Below are 24,528 nucleotides of genomic sequence, written 5' to 3' on the forward strand. Positions count from 1 at the left end.
CTATTGATAGTTCCTGCATTTAAAATTAGTCCATAAACAGTCAGCAACCAGCCTTTGGTAATCTATCTACAAAACTCAAAGTAATGTAGTTAAATCTGTTTACAGGTGTAGTGGAGGGCGGTCAGACTGGAGCTCCTGGTTTAAAAGGTTTAAAGGGAGAGAGAGGCTCATCATTGCCCGGAGCACCAGGATTTCCAGGAGTAAAGGGAGCCAGGGGAGATGTTGGTAAGAAAATAACATACCTTATAAACAGCTCTGTCAAACACAGTCATAATGTTTATTTAGCAAGCTAGGCAGCAGTAAGCCAAAATTAAATTTAAAAAGCTCTGTTCCAGTACTGTATATGGCAGCATTTGCTGTAAAATGTTGATCATATTCGTGTTGTTTTTGCTAGGTTACCCTGGACAGCCAGGCTTTCCAGGTCCTCCAGGTCCTCGTGGGGGACCATCCACTTCTGCTGATGTCCGTGGTCCTCCAGGAGATGTTGGTCTTCCTGGACTAGATGGTGAAAGGGGTAAGCCTGCTTTTAAATGACTGTCCAGTTTTAGTATAATAGTTTTTTCACACAAAAAAAATAAATCAGAGATGGCAAAGATTAAGATTTTTTTAAAACACCTTTTAAATTACATTGCGTTAACATCCTTCCATCGATCTAACTAATCTCTTACTGAGCCAGCCAACTGAGGATCCTTTTAAAATGTTCTCTTTTATAGGCCTTCCTGGACCCCTTGGTCCTCGTGGTCCGTCTGGGCCTGGAACAGACCAGGGTGATAGAGGAGATCCTGGATTTCCTGGATCACCTGGAATCTCTGGGAAACGTGGTGATCCTGGATTTCCAGGAGGACGTGGGCCACCTGGCAACCCAGGATTTAAAGGTGCTGATATAAAGGATTATTATAACATTGCACATCAAGACACTAAATAATTAGCTTCATAAATGACTGTACATTTTTTGTATTTTGGTATGTTACATTAAGGCGTTCTGGTGGCTTAGGGGGAGCACTGTTGCCTTGCACCTCCAGGGTGTTGTATTAGAATCTCACCACCAGATTTTGTATGTTCTCCCTGTTCTTGGCATGCTTCCTCTGGGTATTCTGGTTTCCTCCCACAGTGTAAAGACCATATGTTATAGGTTGACTGGCATTTCCAAATTGCCCTCAGTATATGAATGAGTGTGTGCTTATGCCTTAGAATGGGTCGGCACCCCCATCCAGGGTCTATCCTACCTTGTGCCCTAACTTCCCCGGAAAGTAATGGCATTTTTGATGAAGTAAGTTTGCCCTAATATCATAATATCTTTTTCTGTCTCCTTCAGGACAGAGAGGAGACCCTGGAAACCGTGGACTACCAGGACGGCCAGGATTTCCTGGAGATCAGGGAGGCTATGGTAACAAAGGAGCAAAAGGAAGGATGGGTCAGTAAATTTACCCTATTTTTTAAAATCCAGTCGGTTTATCATACATGTACTTCTTTAAAGTTAAATCATTTCTTAAATACATGTTGTTTCTTAAAATCTATGTCTTTTTTAGGTAATGTTGGTAGGAAAGGACTTCCAGGAATTGTTGTCCCACCAAAGCTAGATGAATTGCCAACTGGCAGTCCTGGTCCACAGGGAGACACTGGCCCCACTGGCTATACAGGAACACGAGGACGACCTGGCTTCCCTGGACGTCAAGGTAAGCTGCATAAACAGATTTCATAATTTTTTATGTATGTACAAATAATGTTGATAACTTATGGTCCATCATTAGTAGATGTTAAAAAAACAAAACAAATTGGTCTATGACAAAGAGGCATTCACTGCGTCTTTGTGAGGTGGATTTCTGTTTTTAAAGAAAGTAATATACCTTTATAGTTTACAGCTATAATTGTAGCTTTATAGTTTACTTTAAGGTTTACTGTATTGCACATATACTGGATTTGTACTTCTTGTTAAAACCTGTAGGCCCCAAAGGAAAAATTGGATCAATAGGCAAACCTGGGCGCACTGGTCCAGCTGGACCTTCCGGGCCCACTGGAGACCCTGGATTTCCAGGATATCAAGGACCTGTTGGTACCATAGGTGAGTTGAATATATTTGAGTAACTAATCCAGAGAGCAGTTAGTGAAAAAGGATTATGTTTAAGCAGGAACAGAATAGTGGGGGGGTTAAGATCCACTCTACGTCCAGGTGATCTGACATGTTCAATGAGGCAGGAAATGGCATTATCAGGTATACGTCATCAACAGTAAACAGTCATTTACTTGGGTATATGTAAGCCCCACTCCACAAGCTTAGTGATTATGAACCCTGAAGGTACAGTAGTGTCTGATGAGGGGTTGGTAGCCTGATCATGTTAGCCTAATAGGCCATGTAATTTTAACAATTTATTAATTAGCTATATATGTAGCTTACTTACAAATATTTATGATGTAATATTCATATTATGCATAAAATTAATGCCATGTCTCCAAGGATCTGCACTTACTGATGAGCAAGCTTGTTCATCCTTGTGAAGTGATAAACCATTGTTTACCACAGTTCCTATTAAACTGAGCAGTTAAATTTTCTACAATTTGAAATCTTTACTATTTATTTCTACATTTCAATTTATTTTCTATATTCTACAACAATATTGGGGATTTCAACACTATAAAATAACACATATGGGATTAGGTAATTATGTAACAACAGCAAAAACAACAGTTAGTTGTTATTTTAAGACAAGACAGAAAAATGACCAATTAACAGCACCTCAGATTTGAGGCGTTATGAAGTCGTTACAGAGCATAAGTAGCAGACACATCTCAATATCAACTGTTCAAAGGAGATTAATGCATTTTTGAATGCCTTCAGCATTCCTTTACAATGTAGAAAGAAAAAAAAATCAGGTACCATCATGGAGTTAGAAAATGTTCTTAAACTTTTGAACGGTAGTGTATATTTGTCAAAGTATGCATAGAATCTATGGGAATTAACAAATCCTAATGAACAAATATGAGTACATACCACTTTTACTCCTGGGGTAACATTTCACTTTTGCTTGTATTCTGCTACAATATTCATATTTCCTTTTTTTTCCTGTTTATTTTCTTTTCATCCCTGTTACTTTCTCAGGTTTTCCTGGTAGGCAAGGTCAGCCAGGTCCTTCAGGTCTGCCTGGACGTGCCACTGGGATTGGCTACACGCTGGTGAAGCACAGCCAGTCCACCCAGGTGCCGATGTGTCCTCAAGGCATGGACAAGTTGTGGGATGGCTACAGCTTGCTTTATGTAGAAGGACAGGAGAAGGCTCATAATCAAGATCTGGGTAAGACACTTAAAGAGGTTAGAAAGTTTGTGTAATAACCTTAGCAAACATGCAAAAATGTTAACATCACTGGTGTCTCAAAAGTCAAATGTCAATGTAAGGACAAACTTAGTGTTCATCAATTTTTGTTTCAATCGTCTGCCATATTTAGTTTTCTCACTTTCTCTATTTAATATTCCAGGATTGGCTGGTTCCTGTCTACCTCGTTTCAACACTATTCCCTTTCTTTACTGCACAACCAATGAACTATGTTACTACGCCAGCCGCAATGACAAGTCCTACTGGCTGTCCACAACAGCACCCATTCCCATGATGCCTGTGGCCGATGAGCAGATCAATCAGTACATCAGCCGTTGTTCAGTGTGCGAAGCCCCATCTCAAGCTGTGGCTGTCCACAGCCAAGATATCACTATTCCAACCTGTCCACATGGGTGGAGGAGTCTGTGGATTGGTTACTCTTTCCTCATGGTAAGACATGGCACACACTGGCTTTCTATATATCTTATGAAAACCTTAAATGTTCATGATTTTTCAGAACAGTAAATGTTTCTGGTACAGTATGTTTGCAGGCTGGGTAATAAACATTCTGCTGCAGATTTCATATAAGAATGACAATGAATTGCTATACAAGTTCCTACCTAATAATTACCTATTGTAGCGTTTTTATCGCCTGAAAGAATGCTGGAGAGACGAGTGAGCTTATTTGCTACCCAATGCAATGGCTGGGAGTACTTTATTAAGCACACAGCATGTAAGGCATGAGCAGCACCTTCACTCAGGAGCCTACATCCAATTCAGCACTAGCTTGAACTGGAGCACATTTCACACGTCACACACCCCAACACACACACAACAGGGCCGAAGTCACTAACCCAAACACCTTTCCCCATCATGGTGAACACACCGACATTTCCGCAAAGCATGCTGGTCGTCAGCCGCCGCCCCGCCCACGCCACACTATATAATTATACGTAGTTAGTTAAGGGACTCAAAACAATATAGGAATTATATAACTTGGCAAGTTAAAATTACATATTGGATGAGTTATACAGTGAAGATGAATAAATCTTGGCATCTATTAAGGCTCTTCTGCTCTTTTATCAATCATTATACCAACATAACATTAAAATAGCTCGCAATAACAGTTCTTATGTCCCTTTCAAGCTTGTTGCATGGTTGTTGCCTTTTAAAGTTTTGTAAATTGCCTTCTCTGAAAGGTGATTTGTTTAATTTTTTTCTGTATTGTACAGGCAAGAATCATATGCTTCATTCTGTTTCTGATTTTGCAACTTTGTTTAACTGTGTGTCTCCCTGATCAGCACACGGCAGCAGGGGGAGAGGGAGGTGGCCAGTCCCTTGTTTCTCCTGGATCGTGTTTAGAAGACTTCCGTGCAACACCTTTTATCGAATGCAACGGTGCTCGGGGCACCTGCTTCTTCTTCAATAACAAACATAGCTTCTGGCTAACCACTGTGCAACAGGAGAGGCAGTTTACACAAAGTCCTGATTCAGAGACCCTGAAGGGAGGTCAGTACCGTGGCCGCATCAGCCGCTGCCAAGTCTGCATGAAGATCCTGTAGCCCTGTGCACACTCCAGGAAAGAAGAGGGGACTTTTAGCAGAATGAATAAAGAACTAAAATGAACAAAGCAGCGAATGAATGACAGACTTTATGAGACCCTCTCTTTGTGGTGTTTTTTGGAGCCTATGACAAGTCCATGATTTACGGGGGCAAAGAGCTCTGAGTCTTTTTTTTCACTTATTTCACTTATAAACATTGGTGCTACAAGAAAATGCATTGTTTTATTTTTATTTGAAATATTCATTGTTTGTCTTACATATTCACGGCTACCTCGGAGAGTGTGTCCCAAATTCCCGATGGGAAGCACTAAAACATTAATGTGAGACTGCAAGCATTTTGTAACACAAGCCAAAAATCTTCTGGTTCACACGGTCAAAAGTGCACTAGTCTGAATCAGTGATGAAAATGATGCCATTTGGGGGGGAAGAGTTTTCTGCCTTATAAAACAAATGATAATATGCCAAATTAGCACTTTTTATACTGGTAAACACGAATGAGGAAGATTGTGGCTTGTGGTTATCACTTGAAATTACAATCCTGCTACCCCCCCCCCCCCCCCCCACGCATGTATCCATAAAATATTGCACTGAACTAAATATCAGGGGGGAAAAAACAACATAATCGTATTAGCAACTGCTGAAAATTAACATTCCACTTGCAAAATATCTCAATTAATTCTAAAAAAAAAAAAGTCTCACATCATCAAACACTAATTAATAGACTCACTACACACATATGAACTAAATCTGTTTCATCCTCATAATCACCTTTACTACTATGTAGCCTACAAGGAGATATTCAGCTGAGCATCAGTGCATTAGATATTTACTGCTTTCCACATCCAGAAGAATACAGTACAGTATGTACAGTCACAGGAAATGTCTGTAATCACTGCTGTTATAATATAGTCTTTCTACAGCATGTTTGCAAAGTCCTTTAATATGTAACCACTACATTCGCTAGCTTATTTAGCTCTCTTTGTAGCCTTTCAGTATGGTTTTATCTGTGATGTGTGTAAACCATTAAATTGCTGTTTCATCCTATTGTAGAAAAAACTATTAAGTAAATTGAAAAACAAGGGTATATGATTTGTACATTAAGGATGGCTTATAAGGCATATATTACTTTATGTTCATATTATAACAGTATTTGTATTTTTCTTACGCTGATTCATATGTAATTAAATAAATAAATGTTCCACTACATACATTTAGGTCTGTCACATAGTTGGATTTCCAGTATTAGTGTTGATACAGAGATTTTTTTCCTACCAAAGCTGTTTTAGTGTGTAAGTGTGCTCTTTAATAAATAGTGTTGAAACTAAATAATACGAATGGACCCCGCTGACCTGTTATTTATTTCATTACTTTACATCAATTTTATCAAAAAATATGTACTGTACAGTGCAAAAAAAAATAATATTGTGGGAAAATATTTTTGGTATTATTTTTTCATTTTAATTATATTTAACACTTGTATATTCTAGGTTTATTACATGTAAAGTAAAATATTACAAGTTTTTTTAATATTCAGATGCATATGGCTTACAGTTCATGGACATAAAAAATTAAATTTCAAGTAAATTATTATTTATACTGTATAAATACCATGTATCTTTCAGTCTTGTTCAGTACAGATATGGGGAAGACTGGCTTGCCTGGTGTTGAAAAGATAATCATCAACACCCCCCACAAGGAGGGTAAGCCACAAAAAGTCACCAAAAGAATATTGACAAACAAAGCTGAATCAAGATCTTGGAAGAGCTTCACAAGGGGTGAAGTCAGTGCTTTTAGATGCCTTCACAAAATGGGCTCCAACTGTTGCATTCCCGGTATCAAGCCACTGAACCAGAGATAACATAAGAAGTGTCTTACCTGGTCTAAGGAGTACTCATTGGTCCAAAGTGCTTTTTTTAAGATGAAAGTAAATTTTGCATTTCATTTTTGAAAATAATGTCCTAGAGTCTGGAAGAAGAGTTGCAGGTCACAGAATCCAAGTTGCTTGAAGGTGAGAGTGAAATTTCCAGAGTCTGGAATGAGTTGGGGTGCCGTGGCATCTGCTGGCCTTGGTCTACTGTGTTTTATCAGGTCTAAAGTCAACAAAGCCATCTACCAGGATATTTTTGAGCTTTATGCTTTGAGTTTAACTGGTTTGCTGACTGTGATATTTCTTTGCTTGATTGGCTAGCCAACTCACCTGACCTGAACCCAGAGAGAATCTATTTCTATTGCCAATAGGAAGATAACCCAACCCAAGTCCAAAGACATGCAGAATAAGCTAATTGGTGCTCCCAAAGTTGTTTGTGTGTCCTGTGATGAAATAGCATTCCTTCCAGGGTGTACCCTTCATTGTGCCCTAAGTCTCCTGCTATAGGCTCCAGGTCGCCCACGACCCTGTACACAGGATAAGCAGTATAAGAGGTGAATGAATAAATCAATGACACAGCTTGAATTGTTGAGGTAGAGTTGTCAGAAACTTCTCCAGTCCCCTAGGGGGCGGTGTGGCGCTTTAATCGCAAAGCGTTCTAGCTCTTGCAGTGCCTTCCTTCAGCATCCATACAGACAGCAGTCCCATTGTGGAACAGCTGCGAAATAATATTTTCTCACCCGATTTGGCGCGTAACAAACAGGTAAAATGCATTTATTTCAGTAAGCAGGGGAGGTTTAATGTGAGTGGTGTGTCGCTGAATTTTTTTTTCTTTGATGCATGCTGTGTGTAAGTTATATCTTTGCTATTTGAAGCTGCGTAAGCGGTCAAACGAGCTTAAAGTGTAAAAGTGGTCTGTTCAGTTAAACGGTTTCCATGGTGATGTGTAGTCGCTGGTCCTCTCGGGGTTGTTGGTGTACAGTGCACTGCCGTGGATGAGGCGGGGCAGGAGGACACTTGCCACACACTGCGTTCTAAGCAAAATTCATATGTAATCTTAATAAAGACACGGTATTTACAAAAAGTCAGCAAGGTTCTGATAATGACGTAATGCAGATGCGGTAATGTCGGTCATGTTGCTGTGTTATTGTTTTCATCCACACCCTGCTCGCCTTTGTGGCGTTTAGGGAGTGTCGTAGTTTTCATGACTTTCCGTCTGAATACTGTCTCCTAACTGCTCAGCACTGACAATACACAAACACAAAAACACGTTATATTGGAAATCAAATAACCTACTCATTTTATCAGCGAAATTAAATATGAAAATGACAACAAGCTACCCTGTCATTAGGATTATATGGCTGTTTTTTTCTCTCTCTTTTGGGATGGCTGATAATGTCCTAATGCATCTCCACAGAAATCCTAGATCTGTATGTGGGTCCCTAATAAACGGGTCGGAGGTTAAAGTGGCAAGGAACATTTCTAAGAATTGGGATGATGAAGGAGCCTTGTGAGGAACCTGACTTTTCTGGATGAAACCTGAGTTTACGGTTATAAATTATTCCTCTGCAGTTGAAGGCCTGGGTTTAATTATAAGTCAATGCCCAAACCCCAGCCACTGGATGAAGTATCTGTCCTAAGCTCGGATAAAATGGGAGGGTTGCGTCAGGAATGGCATCCAGTGTAAAACATGTGCCAAGTTGTTTTTTTGGATCGGATAGTCCGCTGTGGCGACCTCTTGACAGGAACAGCCGAAAGACCAACAAACTTTCGAGAATTCTCCAGCATCCATTTGAGTTTTCTGGTAGGAGAGTAAAAGACGTCTTTCAGAAGTTCCAGGTCGACTAGATTTTGACCTCTTTTCCCCTCAAAAAAAGAAAAAAAAAAGTAATCATAAGTATAGCAACAAATTTAGATGCTCACAATCCTATGGGCGTGTATTTCCTTTATGCATGCCGGTGTATTTATTTTTTTTATTTTTATTTTTTTGCACAAATTGGCCTTTTTTAAGGTTTTTTTTTTTTCAAAATAACCTTTGTTTTTCTTTGTTTCTACATTAAAAAACAAGGCTGAAGGCATCAAAAATATGCAGTAATCCCCTCTAAACAGTTGAAATTGAGATTCTAACGGCTCTAATCTGAGGTGCTGTAAATTGGTGATTTTTTGAGGCTGGTAACTCTAAATGAGCTTCTCTTCCGCAGCAAAGGTAAGGTATGGTCTTGCTTTCCTGAGATGGTCTTTGTGAGAGCCAGTTTCATCACGGTGCTTGATGAATTTTGCAAATGCACTTAACAATATTTACATTTAGGCATTTGGCAGACGCTCTTATCCAGAGCGACTTACATTTTTATCTCATTACACATCTAAGCAGTTGAGGGTTAAGGCCCTTGCTCAAGGGCCCCAACAGTGGCAACTTGGTGGTTGTGGGGTTTGAACCTGGGATCTTCCGAACCGTAGCCCAATGCCTTAACCACTGAGCTACCTCTGACCCCCCTGAATATTGTTCTTGCAAGGACTATTCCAGAACAGCTGACCTTCATATCTTACAATAAGAATTGTGTGTTGTCGTTACTTAATCACTTAATGCTATATGTTATTTTACAATTTTGAAATGTTGAATTAGAAAGTGTGTTCAAACTTTTGACTGTTACTGTACATCACAAAGCATGCATTTTATTGTGTAACAGCCACCTCTGTGCCTACTTTATGAATGTATGATCAACAGAATTGGTTGGTTATTAAATAAATTGGTAAATAGTAAACCCTTGTGATGATTAGAATGCTGGATAGCCAGACAGTGATATTCCTTGGGGTTTATATATCTTCTGAGAACATATTTATTCATCCCTTGCTGATAATAAAAATGTAGATAGTTCTGGGCATTGCTGTTTCTGTGAACTTGGATAAACCCGGGTATAACAGGCACAGCTAATGACCCAAGCACTGTGTTGAACCCCTGACCCTGGAGCTGTGAGGTACCAATACTTCCCATTGTGCTGACTGTTTAGTACAGTCCTCTGTTTGCTTCATGTGGTATGTTGATTATCACATTGTCTCATAAATGGAGTAAGTTTAAAGGTGATTTGACCATATAAAGCTTTTGCAACATAAACTGAGAAAAAGTATAAAAACAAAAAGGCTCACTTGCAAAACAGAATCTCATTTGATCGAAAAACAATTAAAATTTCGAAATCTTGCTTTTTTTATACTTTCGTCAGGGACATGGTGGAAGTTTTACTTCCCTCTTGGCAAAGCACTTCTCTGCTAAATTAAACCTAGTTATGTTTTGAAATTCTGTTAATGAATGATGTTTAGATTAAGAAAAAAGAAAATGGTAACTGATTCAGCTCTTTCTTCCTTCCTGCTCTCTCAAAAACTTTCACAAGCCCAAGAGAAAGCCATTTTGTTTAAACAAAAAGAAAGTTAAATTTTCTCCTCAGGAAGGGTGGGAGATCCAGGCTTTCCTGTAAAAATACCCTTTCCAACATTTACCATTTGTTTTTACTGAATTTGACTGACTGCTGGCAAAGGACATGCTGGAGATATACTGTTTTAATTGTCTTATAATGACTTCATTTACAAGTGTTCTAATGTTTTCTCTTTCCTGTCCTCGATTACTGCTGTTTTTAAAAAATGTATACATTTTAAAATGTATACTGACATATATGGTGTGCATGCAGACTGAACTGAAAGCACATAAGTCTTTCCAATAACAGTTCATGAAATCTGCTGCTTGAGCAGGAACCCTAATGCTGGATGAGTGTTGCAATATAGTTGTAACTATGTTGCGATGACGTCCACTGTCAGGACAATGTTGGTTTTAAAAGTTAGAATGACTTTTATAAAATGCTATTGACTTAATGTTAAATGAACGATCCAAAAACAATGAAATTGTAATCACTATCAGGACTATTTATGCTGATTAACATCTAGTCAAACAACGTTCGACTACATCCTTGGTCCTTTTACTGGGTTTAGAATTCCAATCAGAGATTGGGACAGACACAACAGTTTCCCATAGACAGCGTGTTTATCTCTTAGAGTTGTAACTCTCTTTTTTATTTTCTTTTAGAAATGTTACTAAAGTGCATCTTAGCTTTCAAATTACTCTACTTTAATATAATGTTTGCTCATCGTCCAAACTGCATCATGTCCGCTTTCACCAAACATATCCCTGTAGTTAAACATTTTGCTTATTTTAACATTTTAGCTGCTTTATTATTTCAATATCACTTTTACATATTTCAGTGAATTGCTGTTATTTTTTGTGGCATTTGTTGTTATGTACGCATCTTTACTAGAATCAGCGGTGTGGTCCAGTGGTAACCACACAAGCACGCTCACCGTGCCAACTGGAGTTCGAGTTCCACTCAGGACATCGGTTTAGTATTAACGTTGTTTTGAAGTCATATTTGCAGCATTGTGTTAGCGACATTCATTTAACGTTATTCTGACATTGTGTTTTCAAATTATTTTTTTTTCAAAAACAATCTAATATTAGTGTTGTCACAACATCTACAGGAATTCTGACAAGCAAACATTTCTGCTGGGGTATTTGTGTTTTATACTGACTAAAGGACGATGTCACATGGATATTAGACACAAGATTAGAACACTACAGCACTTAAAAATGATGAAGCTATATTTTGAAAATGTTTGGTTTTTATATTTAAAAAAAAAAAAATGTTCCTATATTTAAATTTATAGGAATCCTATTTACAAAATCACCTAATCAAATGTGTTTTGTTCTACATCATAGGTACGCTGGAATATTCGGAGACCCTCTCGGACATGTCATATGTCTTCATCAATGACACGTCGCAAACGAATGTGCCGTTACTGCAGGCCTGCATCGATGGAGACCTAGCGTTCGCCAGACGCCTTCTGGAGACAGGCTGTGATCCCAACATCCGTGACAACAGGGGTCGCACCGGGCTTCACCTAGCAGCAGCACGAGGCAATGTGGAGATCTGTCGCTTCCTGCACAAATTCGGAGCAGACTTGCTAGCCACCGATTATCAAGGAAACACAGCACTGCATCTATGTGGACATGTTGATACCATTCAGTTCCTCGTCTCGAATGGCCTCAAGATAGACATCTGGTGAGGTGTTTAATGTTTCTTTTATTTATTATAAATTTACTTACTAGCTCAGAGTTCTCTTTGGCATTAATATATCACCAATGAACTGCTTGTTCTTCCTTTAATATTGACTTAACTCCACGCAATTCCACTAGAGTTGAATCTCAGATGGTTTCTCATATAGAGAAAAACAGTGTAAATGGTTTAAATAGCTGCAAAACCCCAAAAGTCTGTCTCTCCCATCCCACATTTAATCATTGTCTACAATAATAACTTTTTGCTATGTGAAGACTCTAAAGACTTGACTTTATGCTTTGTGCAAACTCATGTCTATTTTTTTTTCTCTTACACCAGATTGGCCTTTGTTGGTTTTGTAACATATGCACCATGAACGTAGGCTGTGTGTTGTTTGTGTCTGTGTTGTTGAGCAGTAATCATAACGGCTCGACTCCTCTGGTGCTGGCCAAGCGGCGAGGCGTGAATAAAGATGCCATTCGGCTGCTGGAGGGTCTGGAGGAGCAGGAGGTGAAGGGCTTCAACAGAGGAGCTCATTCCAAACTGGAGACCATGCAGATGGCTGAAAGCGAAAGGTAAGCGGGAATAGACTTCAGCTGGCACCACTTTCAGTAGCCTTTGCGTGATAAAAAATTTCCTCCAGGCTGGGATATTTATGGATTAATGGTAGGATACCTGTTGTGAACATGTTCTTCTTTTTGAAACAGAAAGTCTATGAGTGTTCTTGAGATATTTTTATGTTCTTATTTCTTTCTTTTAAAAAAGGTTTTTAATGGCCTATAGTATGTTGTATTGTCTTACTCATGTATGTGTATTTTTGTTGATTCCTAGTGCAATGGAGAGCCACTCGCTGTTGAACCCCAATCTGCAGAACACTGAGGGTGTTCTTTCTAGTTTTCGCTCCACCTGGCAGGAGTTTGTGGAGGATCTGGGCTTCTGGAGGGTTCTCCTGCTATTAGTCATCATCGCCCTGCTCTCTCTGGGCATTGCTTACTATGTGAGTGGGGTACTGCCCTTCTCTGCCAGCCAGCTGGAGCTGGTGCACTGAAAACCACCAATGTACTCGGTTTCAAATCTAGTTCTCAGAGCCAGCAAAGCTGTGTTTTATATGTTTAAATGATTGTCTTCATGCGAATTAGCCCTTCAGTTACGCTTCCCTGGCTAATGCTGTGTAGAATAAAAGAATAAAGGCATGTATAGCTTGACAGGCTACTGTTGTTCAGAAAGTATTTCAAGCATGTGGGGAACATCTTGTGAGACAGAAATTGTTTTGAATACAGTGTATTGTGAACATTGTTTTAAAAAAATCTTTTAAATCTACTTTAAAATGAATGTACATTTCTTAATATTTCTTTATATGTCTTCTTAGTAATACATCTGGGAAAAAGTTTGGGAAAGTACATTTGGCTTTAATTTCTGGAGTAGAGATTGAGCCATTTCTCACCAGAATCAGCCAAATTATATACGAAGCAGGAGAAACGGAGAAGATTTCACTCATAGTGCTTTTTTTTTCTTAAATACATTTCTTCTGCCCACATGTTAAACAATGTTAGTTGTCTAATTTCTTTTTGAAACCATGCGTGCTATATTACTTTATATAATGCATTGGCACATGTAGATGATCGGAATGCAGTTAGGACAGTACAAATATACATTTTTTTACTTCTAATATTTCATCTTGTCATTAACTTGGACTTATCTTTTACTGGCTTGACTAATTTCTGTTTTATGTGAGTATGTTGTGATTGTTACATAAAACTTTGTAACTAAAAAATGTTGAAAATTAATTTTTCTGCCTTAATATTTATCATGCGTGTCCATGAGTGAAATGTGGAACTCTGGTGATCTATGTAAAAGGGCAAGAAAAATTCCCTAACTTTGAAAAAGTATGACTTAAGGGTACTTAAGATCCCAGGTGTCTTCTTTCAAAACAGTTGTATATTATTGCAGCATGTCTTTGTAAGATGTTGTCCATTCCATTGTGTCTGTGCAAATGTCTTTTTTTTTTTTTCATCTTTTCATTTTTTTCGTCTATCATTTTCTTTATCAATTGTCTGGAATAACATTGCAGTATTTTGCAGCAACCTCTTTAATATTTTAAGAACACAAAACAAAATGTGGCATCTTTTCCATGTAGTGATGATGATCATAATGAAGATGATGATGATTACTTTATTGTGGCTGCAGATGGTGACTAAATTTAAACTGATCAGTGTTTAATTGAAGGCTCTTTGCCGTTGTCTTGGCAGTTGTTTATTGTTTACTTATCCTTTGGATATTATGTAAAATATTTCAAATGTGTTTTAACAGCATTCACTGTTATTTACTGTTGGAAGCATTTGTTTCATGATGATGAACTATTAAACTACCAACAATATGAATTCAATTACTTTGTTTTGCTGCAACACTACAAATTATGTTAACATTTAAACCAACTGTTTGGGGCAGGGGTACCTCGCTGTTGGACTGACCAGGAGGTCCAAAGTTTCAGCCCTGACATCGTCTGGCTGCTATTGTTGATCCCCTCGAGCTGGCAATCCAAATCCTGTAAGTAACTGTTACAAAAATAACGGATGTACAGTATTTCCAGGTGGATAATAGCTGTCGGCCAATGTGCCGGATGTAGGCAGACCCTTTTTTTCCCCAAAAAAATAAGTGTTAATTCTATTCTGCTTATTCTGTGTAGCCTACACCAGAGGGCCTGGAGCCCATCACAGAATGCACTCACTAGCACACTCCAGGCAATTTGGGAATACTAATAAACCTTGTCTGCTTGTCATTGGACTGAGGGAGAAAACCGAAGTTCTCAGAGGGAGAACATGCAAACTCCATGTGAACAGACCCGAGGCAGAAAACAAACCCCTTATTCTGAGGTTGCTAAGCACTACACCACCATACATTTGTAAAGTATACATTCTTACATTTTATCAAATGTCTGAATAAGTGGTGTCGTTCACAAGTCAGATCTTTCAGATGAACATTGAGAGCTGATGCTTATATATACATGTACCATCCATCCATTAATCTAGGAGCCTCTGTAGTCCAACTAGGAAGGCTTATGGTGACGATTGTATTTATTCTCATCTTCACAACCATAGTAGTATGGAACTCCAAAGTGTTCAAAATTAAATTAATAAATAGGACATGATGAAATAAATAACTATGAATAAATAAGACACATATATTTAATATGAGAATGATATTGTGAAATAATAAAACAAATTTTGAAAAAATAAAAAAATTAAAAGCTTATTGTTGTTGGAGTTCCATATAGTAGGACCTCCGCTCAGTATTCACACACTACAGGCAATTTGGGAATACCAATCAACCCAATCCGCCTGTCCTTGAACTGGGAGGAAACTAGAGAACACGCAGAGGTGCGTGGCGATAGTATAATATATATAGTAAATATGCCTAATGAAGCACAGACTTAAAAGAGGTACAAAAAAAAAAAAAAAAAAGGAAACGTATTTTATGGTGTGCCTTGCCGATTGACAAAGTGGTAGGAAATACGTGTTAAAACAAATGTAATGTTTCTGTTCATTTGGAGGTAGATTCGGATTTTAAAAAACAGCCATTTCTTTTAACCAAAATTTGCCAAAATATTGGCCAATTTAAAATAATAATAAAAAAAACATCTTAAATTAAGTTTGTAACCCGGAAGAGTCGACTCTTGCTAGTGAGTCAAACGTTCACTAGTACGAGCTGTTAACGCCTCTGATTTACCCATAATGCTACTGCACCGGAAACGGAAGTAAATATTCAAAACAAATCTGCTGGCTAGCAGTCCAAAGATTGTTGTATCATTCCTGTATTTTGTAAATCATGGTGTCGTAATAAAAGCTGAGGATTTTTTTCTATCATGAATCTAAGAGGATTGTTCCAGGATTTTAATCCCAGGTGCGTAGAAATGTTAAGTTAGTCACTGAAACAGCTGTGATGTAATAATTAACATCCAGAGATGTATGATGTAACCGCGCTAGCTAAGCGCTTTAGTATAATTGTGTGTCTGGTGAGTTTGATGAAACCAATTTACTGTAAATAGTTACGAACTTATTTACGTAGTTCTAATTTTATACGTGGACAAATACGCTATAAATATGTGTGTGCGCGCGCGCTGAATAAGGCTGTATAACATTATCGTTGTCGGCATAAAGTATAAATAATGCAATAACATCCATGTTTGGCTTTTTTACTGAGTTATTTTCAGTCAGAACAATTTTCACACTCTGTGTAATGCACTGTATGTCCATTAGGGAGAAAGTAGAGAATAATTTATCATTACAGTTTATTAATCAGAATCAGGAAGAGCGTTTGGACATATAAGGAATTTGTTTTGGTGACAGAAGCAAAAAAAAAAGGGGGGGGGGGGGTAAAAAGTGTGGTATTATTAAATGGAATTGCAGATTATTGCACTTATTTTTATTTCACAGTGGGGCTAAAATTTGGGGGAGTTTAGTTGTAATAATAGTGCACATTTTGTAATTTTTTCTCTCTCTCCCTCCTCCTCTCTATCTGTCTATGCTGCCTCTCTCTTTTTTCCCCTTACAGCAAATTCCTTATATATGCCTCGCTTTTGCTGTTCTCTATCTTGCTGGCTCTGAGGCTGGATGGAGTAATCCAGTGGAGTTACTGGGCCGTGTTCACACCCATCTGGCTCTGGAAGCTGATGGTTGTCATCGGAGCCTCCGCTGGGACCACAGTGTGGGCTAGTCACCCGCGCTACAGGTGTGTTACAAACACAACAACAACTGCTTAAAGCTGCTGTAAGCGGTGTTGTCAGTTACAGCGAATTGAAGCCCAATAGATCACCTTTTCCTTCAGTTCGGTTCCATTCATTCAAAGCTCCCTGTGTAACTCTCTACACATAGACATTTACACACAGTGTAAAGAACAGACAAGATCTATGACTTCATTTTTGATTGAAAAAACTAGCAACGCTATTGACTGCATCTGTAGAATTCTTTACATTGCAAGTGCAAATGTTTTTTTGGATTAAAAGGCTACACACACATCCTGCGATGGACTAGTGCCCCGTCCAGATTGTACCCCATCTGTAAACTGTGCCTGAACAATCTCAGACAACAGCCAGACAAATATTGCTTTTTAGTACAGTTAGACAGTTATTCAATTTCAAATTAAATTTTATTTGTCACATACACAGTCATACACAGTACGATATGCAGTGAAATGCTTAGACAACTGCTCGTGACCTTAAAATAAAAGACTATGAATAGGAAATAAATATGAAAAATAAAATAGAAGGTAAATTTAACTAAGAATAAAATAAAATATATTTTTACCACTTTTTTTCAGAAAAGTGAAATAACTACAGAAGTATGAGCTAAAGCACATTTTTTTTATTACTTTATTGTAAATAAAGTCAAGTTTCTGGTGCAATTAAATTAGCTCTTCAGTGCTGTATTACACAATTAACAAAAGAACATCTTTTTAAATTAGGGAGGTAAGGATGTAAACCTTAAAAACCATACATTTAAAAAAAAAAAGATAAAAAAAAATAATGACAGGTGTACCCATTTAAGTTGTTTATGTTTTTAGCTGCTGAAAATTATTATTGTTTTCTTTGTGTCCAGAGCGGAGGGTGAGACGCATGTGGAATTCAAAGCCATGCTGATTGCAGTGGCCATTCACATCCTGCTGCTGATGTTTGAAGTACTGGTGTGTGACAGAATCGAGAGGGGTTCCTACTTCTGGCTGTTCGTCTTCATGCCCCTCTTCTTCGCTTCGCCTCTCTCCGTGGCAGCGTGTGTGTGGGGGTTCCGCCATGACCGTTCACTGGAGGTGTGAAATTATTACACATATTCACAGTCACAAACATGAACATAATTTTTTTTTTCAGTTTTCTAGTATATCCTAAAGTTATTTATTTCTCATATTACCACATCAATTTTCAAAATGTATTACTCAGTTAAAGAATGCTATGTTGTGAAGATTGTGGACTGTGTGTATGGAAAATTACAGTTAAATTGCAGCAGATAAAAACAAAAACCTAAAGACTTTGACATGTCAAACTTGAGTTGGGGTTTTATCTTTTATGGTTACTATGCACAGACACAAGAAACTCCTTCTAACAAATATACTTTATATATATATATATATATATATATATATATATATATATATATAATTTTTTTTATTATTAAGGTTTCCTCGTATGTAAGTGGTTATACTTGATATAAAGCATCTGCTATACAAGTCACTGTGAATAAGCATTTACTGTCTAAAGAACAAAACATAGTTACAGTTGATATAATGATTTGTCTTGTACCTGCCACTACTGTCAGAACTACCTATCTGTCTCCTGCTCTCTGTACAATATTATGTATTTGTATATACACACGCGTACACGAGACAAATGAGAGTAAAAACTTTTATTAATAATCTTTTATATAATCTCCTGCTACACTAATGCACTTTGCTAAATGATCAAGGGAAAAACTGCAGTGGGCTTTAAGCCACCTCGGCCAGGATCGTTATTCACAGGCATTCAGTTGTGACTTGAATGCCTGTTAACCCATATATAGAAAATAAAAATTACTCAAACAGTCAGAATTAATAATCTAACAGTATAAATAAACTATACTTGCTACTTTCTCCCATTTCTCTATTTATTTGCTTAATTTAATTAAACTAAAAGTGACCCATGTCTCATCTTTCCTTCTTATTTCTTCTTCCTCAGTTGGAGATAATGTGCTCGGTCAACATTCTGCAGTTTATTTTCATTGCCTTGCGACTGGACAGAATCATCAACTGGGATTGGCTGGTAAGATGTACTCATTGAATGATTTTAAATCCTTAAGAGATTTTTTTGACAATTATGTGAACAAAAAATAATGACCCCAGTAAGGGGGTACCATTAAAGAAGGAGACGGTTACTGGGTGACCCTTAAAATTGCTTTAACAGTAGAATCATATGGAAAGAATGGTATTAGATTTTTGGGGGGCCAGAATCTCTAGCAGTGATCATGATTATTGAATTATTGTTTATATAGCAAAATTCCTACGCCTTTATTTTCAGTCTATTTGGCCTTGTTCAGCCTGCCAGTCCAAATCCAATTTTGGCATATCTGATTGGAATCTCTTCGGAATCAAATTGTTTCCATACAGTCTAAACAGTAAAAAAAAAAAAAAAAAAAAACTGCACCAAATCAGATTTTTGCAAATTCTAATTTTAACTTAATTTACCTGAGTAAATACAAAATGCAGTTTTTAAATGATGATTCAATTTATTAAGGGACAACCTGTCCAAACCTGCCTTTCCCTATGTGAAAAAAAGAATTGATAATTACACCTTATGCAGCGATCTAAAGAATTTTAAAAACAGATGAGAAACAAAATTATTGACAGGTATCAGTGTGAAATGGTTACCGAGGCATTTCTAAGGCATTAAAAGCACGGTAAGAGCCATTTTCCTCAAAGAGAGACAATTTGGAACAGTAGTGAACCTCCCCAGGAGTAGTCTGAACAAGGCATGTGTATGCTGGCAAAGATCTGTGAAACAGTAAAACCTAACAACATATATCACATTAACTATGACATTGTTAAAACAAATGCTAGCTGTTAGTTACCTGGTTTGCTAAGTAAGCAGATTTGATTTAATTGTAAGTGGTTAAACTGATTTAGCCAGAAAAGACATAACCGTTAGTTCAGGAACACTTAAAGCACCCCACAGGAGCAGAGAGTGCTATTTTAAGAGATTCACTTCATTACAAAAAGTTTGATATTGATGAAAATCTGCGATTAGGAATTTTTAAATAATATTAAATTGTAAAAATCATATGTATAAGAATATTATTTCTCTTGTGTACTATGTAGGTGGTGTGTGTGCCACTGTGGATCCTCATGTCATTCTTGTGTCTGGTTGTGCTTTACTATATAATTTGGTCAATGCTCTTCCTGCGCTCTGTGGACATCATCGCCGAGCAGCGCCGCACCTACGTCACCATGGCTGTGAGCTGGATAACCATTGTGGTGCCACTCCTAATCTTTGAGGTGTCTTAAATTCTGCTGACCTAAGAAAAATACCAGTGTTGTCAGTGCTGAAAATCAAGCTAACATGATTGTCTAGCTTGGCTGTCTTTGTGAGACTAATCTGTTTCTGTTTTCTCATTCAGATCTTGCTGGTTCATAAACTGGATGGACATAACAAATTGAGTTATGTTTCTCTCTTTGTACCTTTATGGGTCTCATTGGTCACGCTCATGGCCAGCACATTTGGGCAGAAAGGCGGGAATCACTGTGAGTAATTAATATAATTAATTAATGTAATTATATATTTAAAATTTTACCCCAAAAAATAAGTATACATTTTCTATCAAAATCCCCAAATACATACAAGCATGCCAGTGCTTTAATCTGAAATGTAAATACAAGTGTATCAGACCATGTTAAAATACAACAGATGAACTCAAGGTGCCACATTTTCTGTGGCTGAATCTCTGAAGACAGTGTGCTGTGCATAAATGATGCACACTCCACTACAGTTAAAATGAACAAGGTTTCAATCTATGATTCAGCCTAATTTTAAGATGGCAGATTTAAAATCAAGCAAAACAGGAAAAAGAAAAATGTATGTAGTTAGATCTGTGGATTACATGGATTCTGGAATCAAGCAGTTTTTTATAAACACTATACTAATCCTAGGTAGGGTCTCTGTTTGCTTGTAAAACGTCTTCAGTTCTTAGTGGCATGGATTCCTCAAGATGTTGGAAACATTACTTTGAGATTCTTTGACATGATCAAGTCCCACAATTTTATGAGGGATGTGATGAGGATTTAAGGTGCGCTCCTGTTGTACCACATCCTGTACCAAAGATGTTCTACTGAATCCAGTGCTGGTGAATGGGAAGACCACTAAGGAACATTGAAATCATTGTCATGTTTGTGAAACCATTTAAAAACAAATACCGGTTAAAAGATGGATAAATTGTGCCCATGAAGTGATGCACATGGTCAGCAACAATTCTCAAATAGACTGTAGCATTCAAGCAATGATTGACTGGTAATAATTGGTCCAATGTATGATAAGGAAACATTTCACTCACCATTACACTACCTCCACGAGCATAGACTGTTTCATGAATTCATGGGCATTTGTATCATACTGCTGTTGGAGTGTGTTACCTTTGAGATTCAACATGTCATGCATTCTGCATGGCCTTTCTGTCAGGTCAAACCAGTTTAGCCATTCTCCTGTTTTTGCTTTATTTTAACATTGTGTTTAAACTCTAACCACTTTTGTGTGCAAAAGAGAGGGGAGTTCTGCAATTATAGAAATACTCAAACAAGCATGTCTGGCACCAACATGCACGCCTCAGTCAAAATCATCGAGATCATGGTTTTTCCCCAATGATATAAACATTTTATGATGCTACTGGCTGTATCTGCATGGTTTTATTCATGCCCTTTTGGCTGCAATATCAACGCTATTAATATGAGAACACTACACTGAATGTCACAGTTCTAACTTGTATATCATTACACAGGGTGGTTCGGCATCCGCAAAGACTTCTGCCATTTCATTCTGGAGCTTTTTCCTCTCCTACGAGAGTATGGCAACATCTCCTATAACTTGCAGCACGATGACTCTGACACCTTGGAGGAGGCACGGGCTGTCCCTGAACCTTTGAAAGTCGCCCCCATGTTCTTCCACAAAGGAGTAGAGATAGTGCCATTCCCTGGGAAGTACTTTGACCCTCCCCCTAAACTCTCTATAGACATACCTGACTGAAGGTAGCTGCAGGCTTTACATGAACTGTACAGATGTTCCAGGAGGAGCCCGGAAACCAATACTTGCTTTTTTTTTTACTGTTATAATTCAGGTATATTTGATGATGTATATGTCGAGGACAAAGTAGGAAATGATAAAGAGCTGGTATCAATATCAAAGTCATCTGCCTGAAGATGGAAATTCAGCTGCATAGTATGGAACTGTAGAATAGCTTATAGTGAATGATAATATCTCCATAAAGCACTTTCATTTCATTTTTGAAAATAAATTTCTCAGGCAATTTTAAAATGTAAAAGTGCTCAATCCAGCTCACCGGTCTACATTCAGCACAGGCCTGCTGATTAAGATCCTAAGGCTTGGGTTGTTTTAATTGTATCGTTTTTTTCAGTGGTATTTCTGTATTCAGCTTGTTATTTTGTAAGGAGAAGTTGATGAGGTTTTAGACACTGACTAACATTTCTTTCAAAATGACAATAGAGTTATTGTGGGGTCTATTCCCTAACCTGGTGAGAATGTGTTTATAAATTATTAAATCTGGCAGGAAGTACCTCTACACAAACTATTTTTCAACACTGTATCATGACTTAAAAATAGAAAGAAAAATCAAACCCTGTAACTGACCAGAAGTGCAAGATTGAGACTATTCGAGCCTCATGCTGACTATTTTGACTGCTGTCTTTTGACCGGACCATATCTGAGTCTAATCTGTCATGTTTGCTATGAGTAAAGGTTAATGTAAGAAGCTATGCATGTGTATTTTAACACTGTTGCATGTAACTGTACAGTACACTGTTCCTGTAATTCATATTCCTTTTGTTCAGAGTAAGAGATTATTTCTTTACAATGCCTGACTTGTCTGTTTTTGAAAATAATTGTGCTCTAATTACACTAGTAGTTTTTAAAATTACAATGCATCTAAAGTGGTAACCTACCTCAATTAACCAATAAATCACCAAAGGCCTCATCCAGTCCAAGGGAGATGAAAACACAACAGGCAACAAATTAAATACACTCAACAAAAATATAAATGCAACACCTTTGTTTCTGCTCCGTTTTTTTTATGAGATGGACTTAAAGATCTAAATTTTAAAAGAGCAGAGAATAAAGGAAAAGTTCTCTCCGACCTTACTTCCAAAGCAATCTGAGCAAGGATTTTGCTAAGCTCCTCTACGTGTGTACACAGGGAGATGATTCAGACCACATACATTCTCCACACAGTGATCAAACTCAACGGCAACTACCTAATCAGTGAGGCTTGGTATAAAAATACCAAGATGCACAACAATATTGTTAATCTCTCTAAAACCTTCTATCTTACAGACCTACAAGAACAGGTATGTTACAAAGGTCTCACCTTCATTCCGACGCCACGGGTCTCCAAACTGGGGGAAGTGAGTGGAGATGTCCATGCCTACAACAGAAAATTTTAACTTCTCGACTATTTTAAATACAATAACAAAACAGTACAAGTACAATTCACCTAATGAATCCAATTGGGAACCCAAAATAGAACACATTAGTTCACCTATCAGGTAATTGATTCAGAACAACAAGAAAATTAATCGATTCTCCTACACCTATAATAATCAATTGGACAATCTCACCTTAGCAGAACGCAAAGCCCTCACGGAACTGAAAAACAATCATGCGCCTGCTTTTGTTTGTAACAAGCAGGCACCTGTCTACCCAACAGTGCGTTTGATGTTTTATGTTTAATTAGCATACATGTCTAAATGTTGATTGATATGAGATGAGCTTATGTTTGCAGAGGCTACAGACCTGCAAGGTTAGTAACGCTTTCTGAAGGTTTCTGTGAATGACCATAAGCTGTGAATGACCATAAGCGAAAGCTAAGCCCTATCTGAACTATAAACAAGGTCTTAAAAAAAAAAGAAGAGGAAATAAAGTGAAAATTGAAGGTATTCCCAGTCGGTCCCGCATCCAAGTACTAACCAGGACCAAGCCTGCTTATCTTCTGAGACCAGACAATATTATAGACTTAAAAAAATGTTTACAAATGTTTAAATATTCTTTAAAAATTATTAAAATATTTTCTACCAATAACATAAAAATACTATTAAGAATAATAATAACAATAATAGTGATAATTTTAATCAATCAATAAAAAAATAAAGAATACATTATTATTTAAAATTTTTAACATAATTCAATAAAATTCCAACCATATTATCATGCACCTCATTTTTATTTTACAACATATTTATCTAACATATTTCCAATTTGTTTCATTTTGTTTTTAAAAATATTCTACACCTCTACATACCTTTTTCCATATCGTTGCACATTTCTCTCAATCCAAATTGCATTCCTTGCTACTGCCATTATAAAATAAAACCACATGCCTTATGTTTTTTCCTGTTTATACCGAATAAAAACTATTTTTCCCATTGTTTATTTGTCATATTTTCTTTATATCCCTCTTCCAGGAAATCATGTGCTATTCTTTTTTAATTTGAATTTTGCTTTTCTCATAAAATCCTTTAGTTTTTCACAATAAATGAACATATGTAATAGCCCTTCATCCTCTTTCTCACAAACTTGACACATTGCTTCCATCTCTTTACCTATTTTGCAGAGTCTCATTAGTGTCAGTATAGTGTTATGTTTCAACACATATGTAAAATCTTCTAAAATTGGCTTTATGAATTTAATTCTTATGTTTTTCCATATTTCTTCTTCTTTTAACTTCTTATATCTTGTCATCCAATAATTGTTTGCTATTGTTTTAATAAAAGCTTTTCCCCTAAAGAACACATAGAAATCTTTCACTATACATAAAGCATTTTCTCCTGTTTCATAAATAAACTTAAGGTAGCTCGCCATTTTTATCTGGCTCGTTTTCCTCAATCCTTTATATCTATTCTCTTGGTATAGCTTTTTTTAATTGTTTCATACTGTTTATATATTTTATTTGTAATTCTTTC

The 24,528-nt window shown here is 37.2% G+C and overlaps 3 protein-coding genes across 4 annotated transcripts in view; all 3 read left to right on the forward strand.

Moving 5' to 3' along the window:
• The window catches only part of col4a6 (collagen, type IV, alpha 6), a 79,434-nt gene extending 73,234 nt beyond the window's left edge, over positions 1 to 6,200 (forward strand). For both annotated transcript variants that reach the window (XM_053504990.1, XM_053504991.1), the window contains 9 exons: positions 106 to 225; positions 395 to 514; positions 714 to 875; positions 1,316 to 1,414; positions 1,530 to 1,676; positions 1,946 to 2,062; positions 3,098 to 3,289; positions 3,471 to 3,757; positions 4,609 to 6,200. In XM_053504990.1, coding sequence (XP_053360965.1) covers positions 106 to 225; positions 395 to 514; positions 714 to 875; positions 1,316 to 1,414; positions 1,530 to 1,676; positions 1,946 to 2,062; positions 3,098 to 3,289; positions 3,471 to 3,757; positions 4,609 to 4,869 — 1,505 coding nt within the window. In that variant the 3' untranslated portion in view covers positions 4,870 to 6,200. The remainder of the gene's footprint in view (positions 1 to 105; positions 226 to 394; positions 515 to 713; positions 876 to 1,315; positions 1,415 to 1,529; positions 1,677 to 1,945; positions 2,063 to 3,097; positions 3,290 to 3,470; positions 3,758 to 4,608) is intronic.
• A 1,214-nt stretch (positions 6,201 to 7,414) lies between these two features.
• On the forward strand, positions 7,415 to 14,209 carry ankrd46b (ankyrin repeat domain 46b). The gene is made up of 4 exons (XM_053515382.1): positions 7,415 to 7,499; positions 11,496 to 11,838; positions 12,249 to 12,407; positions 12,664 to 14,209. Exons 2-4 carry the CDS (start codon positions 11,528 to 11,530, stop codon positions 12,878 to 12,880), a joined length of 687 nt encoding a protein of 228 aa, XP_053371357.1. The 5' UTR covers positions 7,415 to 7,499; positions 11,496 to 11,527; the 3' UTR covers positions 12,881 to 14,209.
• A 1,378-nt stretch (positions 14,210 to 15,587) lies between these two features.
• On the forward strand, positions 15,588 to 22,627 carry LOC128528943 (transmembrane protein 185A-like). Its single transcript, XM_053502195.1, has 7 exons — positions 15,588 to 15,732; positions 16,384 to 16,560; positions 17,427 to 17,634; positions 18,533 to 18,616; positions 19,669 to 19,845; positions 19,968 to 20,091; positions 21,339 to 22,627. The coding sequence occupies exons 1-7, from the start codon at positions 15,695 to 15,697 to the stop codon at positions 21,581 to 21,583; spliced, it is 1,053 nt and encodes a 350-aa protein (XP_053358170.1). The 5' UTR covers positions 15,588 to 15,694; the 3' UTR covers positions 21,584 to 22,627.
• Positions 22,628 to 24,528: the final 1,901 nt, after the last annotated feature.

Source organism: Clarias gariepinus, chromosome 1 (assembly GCF_024256425.1).
Source record: "Clarias gariepinus isolate MV-2021 ecotype Netherlands chromosome 1, CGAR_prim_01v2, whole genome shotgun sequence".
In the NCBI taxonomy this organism is placed as follows: domain Eukaryota; kingdom Metazoa; phylum Chordata; class Actinopteri; order Siluriformes; family Clariidae; genus Clarias; species Clarias gariepinus.